The 6,274-nt window shown below is 47.0% G+C and overlaps 1 protein-coding gene across 13 annotated transcripts in view; it reads right to left on the bottom strand.

Moving 5' to 3' along the window:
* Positions 1-1,345: 1,345 nt before the first annotated feature.
* The window catches only part of GALNT9 (polypeptide N-acetylgalactosaminyltransferase 9), a 903,908-nt gene continuing 898,979 nt past the window's right edge, over positions 1,346-6,274 (bottom strand). For all 13 annotated transcript variants that reach the window (XM_065568515.1, XM_065568512.1, XM_065568518.1 and 10 more), the window contains 2 exons: positions 3,578-3,745; positions 1,346-2,016 (listed from right to left, as the gene is read on the bottom strand). In XM_065568515.1, coding sequence (XP_065424587.1) covers positions 1,870-2,016; positions 3,578-3,745 — 315 coding nt within the window. In that variant the 3' untranslated portion in view covers positions 1,346-1,869. The remainder of the gene's footprint in view (positions 2,017-3,577; positions 3,746-6,274) is intronic.

Below are 6,274 nucleotides of genomic sequence, written 5' to 3'. Positions count from 1 at the left end.
TCCCCGACCCCGGCGCACTCCCCGGCTCCCGGCCCCGGCTCCCCGACCCCGGCGCACTCCCCGGCTCCCCGACCCCGGCGCACTCCCCGACCCCGGCTCCCGGCCCGGCGCACCCCCCGACCCCGGCTCCCCGACCCCGGCGCACTCCCCGGCTCCCGGCCCCGGCTCCCCGGCCCCGGCTCCCCGACCCCGGCGCACTCCCCGGCTCCGGCTCCCCGACCCCGGCGCACTCCCCGGCTCCCCGACCCGGGCTCCCGGCCCGGCGCACCCCCCGGCTCCCAGCCCCGCGGGCCCGGCGCACCCCCCGACCCCGGCCCGGCTCCCGGCTCCGCGGGCCCGGCCCGGCTCCCCGACCCGGCTCCGCGGGCCCGGACCGGCACCGCGCCCCCGGCTCCCGGCCCCGCGGGCCCGGCTCCCGGCCCGGACCCCGGACCCCGCGCCCAGCCCGGCCCGGCACCATGCCCCCGGCCCCGGACAAAGAGGCCCCGGCCGAGCCTCCCGATTTTCCCGGACATGCCCGGCTTTTGGGGATTTCCCCCCGGACGGGGATTTGAGCCCCCAAAAGCCGGACATGTCCGGGAAAATCCGGACGTATGGTAACCCTAATCAGATCCCAATCTCGTTCTGCACACAGACGCTGATGGGTCATGCAGTGAAGTGCAAGCCTACAAAGGTGCCGTCACTGCTAAGAATTATATAGGTCAACAAGAGTAAAATGTATCAATGTCACATTAACAGAAATGTTACTTTTTATGTTTTCTGGTTCTTTCTTGTTCTAATCTTGGACAACTTTAGGATTTATCCTTGTCTCTTCTTTCAAGTGATAAAGGGACGTTGTTATGGCAAGAAACGTGCCCTTGTGATCATTGACATTCTGCACGCCTACGGGATGTGTAGCAGGGGGGTGCAAGATCTTTAAAAATAAGAGCCTAAAGTCAAGCTCCTAAATGCAGATTAGTCACCTAAATAAGTCACCTAATTTTCTCCAGCGATGATTATCCAGCAGCTCCCCCTGGTTTCAATGCAGAGCCTCGTAGGTGCAGTGTTATGCCTTACATTGTAACTGCAGTCAGAGGGTAGGTTCCAGATGGATGTTCTATCAATCCAAACTATAGTACATACATTGTCCCTAAGGAGTTAAATAAGGAAGTGCTGTATTGTGTTTCTTTTATACTGGCAAGACCTGGAGGTGACAATAAAATGGAGCGTGTTGATGTTTTAACTATTCAGAATTTACATGAGGACCCCCAGGATGCTGCTTTCGAGCAGGCTGAGGATGCAAAACCACTTGCAAACATGTGCAAACTGGCTCTTCCTATAAATACAGACGCTCAGGCAACCACCCTTGAAATTTACAATATATCATATTTTGCAGTGTTATTTATTCACAGTTTTTAGCTGTTTAGTACAATGAACCAGACATGCTGAAAAGATGGGATTTCCAAGTCCACTTGTATAGGAAGTACAGTAGAAAAGGCACATGATTATTCATCATAGGAGTTGTGCACCAGTCAATAACTTAAAGCTAAAAAGCTATCCATCAGAGGATTCTTTTTAATGAGGCAGTAGAGGGAACTCCCCTTTGAACTCATCACAGACACAGCTGTCTTTTAATTCCTCTGGGAGAGCTGGAATGAGCCCACTTCTCTGTTCTGTTTGCCCATCCCAAGATTTCCAGGGCATCCATTGATCTGAGGGAGAGTCAGGCAGGATGCTTATTTGCCTGTTTATTAACCAGTGCCTAATAGTCCATGGCCCTGGGTAGTCAACTCCTTTTCATAGTAGTCTGCTTTAACACAAATGCCTTGAAGGGTATCGCACACCGAGCAATGGACGATGGCAGAGGTGATAGCTTCTCAACCCCAGTAGTCAATGTCGACCATGTTTTATCCAGTTTCTAATCATCCATTTTTGCCCCGAGCACCTTTGTACCACAAGTCTGAGCCCAAAATTGGCATCCTTTGACATTTCCACTTCTAGACACCGTCCAGTGTTTCTGCTGATGATTGGACCATTCTGAATTGAAGAAAGAAAAACATTAGCACTGAGGATTTGTCCCACGCTACCCCATGGCTGATTTTTGCATTACAGTCTTTCCATTATTCAGGTATTTGAGTGAGGAATGAGCCTGCATTTGTGGTTGGTTGCTGACAGAGTTGTGCTTGGCAGTGTGGCTAGAACAGAGATTTCTAAAGCAGAACAACTTAGCTGTGCTAAGGCTCCTTGGGAGGAACCTCTGCTAAGAAAGGTGGGACGGGACTCTCTGTAAATATGCAGCGTGATCACTTTCTACTGGGAAGAGTTTAGAGCCCAGTAAGTGGATTCATACAAGGCAAATCCTGCTCTGCCTGAAGTCTCCGGGAAGAGGTTTGGGTCCACACACAGACCTGGTGTGATGACACAGGTGCATATGGCAGCTGTAACCAGTTGGAGGCAGTGCAGGAGTCACAAAGTCTATCCCTTGCTGTTTCAAAAGCCTCTCTGACAGCTAGCCACACGTTCCATTTGTAGATCAGTTCAGAGAAGCTGAAGACATCCTTAACTGAGCTCTGATGCCTTCACGGGGACATTGTAACTTTGAGAATCGTACGCAAAATGATTTTTTCTCCCTGTCAATCCGTCAGCACAAAACAAAGATGTCATAAAAGCTGGGGAGGCAGTGGGGTCTAGTGGATATGGCACTGGAGTAACAGTCAGGATGCTTGGATTCTATTCCCAACTCTGCGGCAAACTGGCTGCATGACCTTGGGCAAACCGCTTCACCTTTGCCTCGTTTCACCCTCCCGCTTTGAGTCTGTCATGTCTATTTAAGACTTTAGGCTGTCTGTGGCAGGGGCTGTCTCTGGTCTCTGTGTTTGTACAGTGCCCAGCGCAAGGGGGAGCTCTGCTGATGGCATGACATAGCCCAGGGGATGCTGGCTTTCATGGCTGAAGTTCTCTTACAGTAAGGACTCTACACTTTGCCAGTACGCATTTGAAACGGTAACACCCTATGTCATTGTTTTTCTATTCAACTGAGAATTTTAAAACCAGCCTTTGACTCCAAGGGCACATCTATGTTGCAGCCGGGCGTGCAATTTGCGGCTCAGTTAGACATACCAACCCTAGTTGGACGCTAGCTAGCTCGCCCAAACAGAAATGAGGATGGGGTAGTGTAGGTTTGAGCATGAGCTGAACAATCCTGCCTGACCCACGTGGGCATGTACTTCTATTTTAATGAGATAGTTGGAGTATAGCTAGCGTGGGTCCTTCTACGCAAGCTGCCATTCCCACCCCCGGCTGCAATGTAAATGTATCCTCAGTGGAGGGGTAAGTGTGTGTGTGTGTGTGTAAAAAAGAGTTGACGCAACCTCAATATCTTTCCACCTGGTCTGGTGTCTTGTCTTGTGAGCTCTGAGCTCTCTCCCTTTTCCTGACCGTTCCGAAGAACCTGCGGTTGGAGATATATAATCTGTGCAAATAATGTGCTTTGCTTTTGATTAGCAGCAAACAACTGCATGGATTCCCTATTACCTAGAGCAGGCGCTCCTGTCTAATTCATAGGACCACAAACATCTTTGAAAGCTCTCTTCCGTACCTGTGTAAAATCCCAGAGTCTTTGTGCTGGTCTCAAGACATCTTCACATTTCTTCAGAGTTGGGGTCCTGCCTTTCCCATCATCAATGAGACATTTGGAGTCAGGCAGAAAGGCCGTGGAGCCGAGAGGCCCTAACTGCAGGAGCCCTTCAGAACTATATCGGACAAGCTGGAGAAAAGAAGGAAGAGAAAGACAACCCATGGTTTAAGCCACATCAGCACCACTAGAGACTTCCAGTGCCAAAGGCTGGAAAATTATGCTTACCCACCACATTTTCAACGGTGGTTGCTTGTTTTGGGTGCCCTCCTTTGGACAACTAGGGCATGAGTTAAGGTGTGCCAACTTCAGAGGGAGTTGAGGCTGGACTAACTTACACCAGGGGATGGTTAGAATATAGGGAGCACACAAATGGCTTAAAGCCACCCTGGCCCCACCATCCATTTCTGACCCAAACGCAGGAATGGAACAAATGGGAACAGGGCCCAGTAGCTCCTTTGTGTTATCCCTCGTGGTTGGAGTGCTCTATTCCAGCACATACTTTTTATGCAGAGAGGGAGTAAAACATATATTACCAGCATGGCATTGCTCATAAGACATATAGTTCTTCCTCCTTCTCCCCACCCTCCCAAAAGAAAAAAAAAAAACAATGTTGCAAAAGGGCAATCAAGAAAATGAAGTAATCAATATGTAAATCATAACCACTCTCAAATCCACTCAGTGGGAATTGATTTAACAAGGACACAATGGCAATTTGCCACGCAGTTGTTCTTAAGAGCTCTGTCAGAGCCTATTGATAGCAACCACTCTAATTAGTTTTTGTAAATAAACATTATGGGAAAAAATCCATCAGCACAACTTGTACATCAGGTATCCAAAAATAAGAGGAGGAAAACAGTCAATTAATGAAGGAAATAGCAGATCTGCTAACGGATGCTTGAGGTCTGGACAACAATGAGCTAGACTTGGTTGAAGTTTAGTGGTGTGGTAAATGCTATTGGCTATAATTAAAGGGTTTAGTAAATGACATCTCTTATTTTTGAGCTTTTTTTAATAAAGAAAAAAGTTTAAGCAGGCTGCATGCAAACACTAATGGCTTAACACACACAACAAATGATAAACTCGTTAATATTTCCTGTAGGAGTATAATGACCTTCAGAATTTACCGTTTCTTATACGTGTGTGTGTGTGTGTGTGTATAAAATGACTATTTCACTTGTTTGAAGCCATTGTCCATAAAAGGGCCAAGTCCAGGACAAATAATGTGCAGCAGGAGATGTGAAAAATGGATCTTTTGGAGCTGCCAGTATGTGGAAACAAGGATTCATTTTATGACATTAGGGCCTGGTTGGGGGAAAATATTAAAATATCAAGAGGAGGGCCATTGCTGCTCGTGACTACGCGTTGCTTGTACATCAGGCAGTACCAACATATCCATGATGGTGGTAGGTTCTCATTGCATTTCATAAACGGAATATGATAATAATTAATAGTACTTTCCACATAGTTATAAAACAGCCTTTCATCAGAAGACTCCAAAGCACTTTTTAAACATCTTAAATTTCATAACAACCTCCCCCCCCGCCCACTCAGGTGGAGAAATGTTTTGTCCATTTTACAACCAGATAAATTGAGCCACAGAGAGGTTAAGTGATTTGCCTTTCTTGAAATGGGGAAGTATTTTTAGTGTCCTTTTATAGACTGGTCAGGTAACATGTTCACGATCACGAGTCATAGAGGTCAGGAACGTGTTCAAGATTACACAACAAGTCGAAGTGAGCCAGGAATAGAACCCAGGAGTCCTAGCTCCCAGTCCCTCTTTCCTAACCACTATCAAATGCTCTTTCTCCTCTATAAACTGTTTTGAATTTTTTAGTTAAATAGTAAGAGCATATTCTGCCCTTCTCAGTTACATCAATGTGATTCTGGGATAACTTTGTTGTGTCAAATTCCGATCAATCGCTTGTTTAAATCCGGGGTAACTCCATTGATACCTCGATTTACATGTAAATGAGATCAAATGCTGGTCCCCGGGCTCTCGATTTAACCATGAGCAGAATTCAGCTCTAAAAGGAGATAGCTAACTGGTGGCTCACATTTAGTATGAGGCAGAGCAAAATCTTCAGCCATTGGAGAAATGCAATTATCACCCAGAAATTCACTGCCTGTCTGGTCTTATTGCTGTTATGAGACTGAAAATACTTAAAAAGGAATGGAAGGAAGGTCGTGAACCCTTGGCATTTACTGGATATTACTGACCAGGGCAAGTGATGATATCATTAAGGACCAATCAAAAAGCTCTAATTAAAACCTATCTTTCTAAAGATATTTCCTCATTCTTATTAGCCTCAGCAAGCACATACTGTGAATAATCATATCTTCCCAGTGGCAAAAGAGCTTTGTCTGTTCACTTTTAGACCCGAGGTCCTTTGACAGAGCATGTGTTCAATGTTACCACCTGCCACTTTTGTTCAGTGCAATCATGTGGAGCAAGGACTTAGGCTGGAGACAGCATCAGAGAAAGCAGTAGAATAACCCCATGAGGATTTCTCTTGTGGATGAGTAAATGACATCAGTCAGTGCACTGTCTGTGCAGGGTAAATCAAGGTATATAAGACACCTTTTCTTGCCTTTTTGGGGAAGTGTTTAAAGCAGGCAAACTAGTTCAACGTCTGAATGGTCTGTCAGCTCACACAAGTG

The sequence above is a fragment of the Chrysemys picta genome, chromosome 15 (assembly GCF_011386835.1).
Source record: "Chrysemys picta bellii isolate R12L10 chromosome 15, ASM1138683v2, whole genome shotgun sequence".
In the NCBI taxonomy this organism is placed as follows: Eukaryota; Metazoa; Chordata; order Testudines; family Emydidae; genus Chrysemys; species Chrysemys picta.
This window is presented reverse-complemented; position numbering and strand designations above follow the sequence as displayed.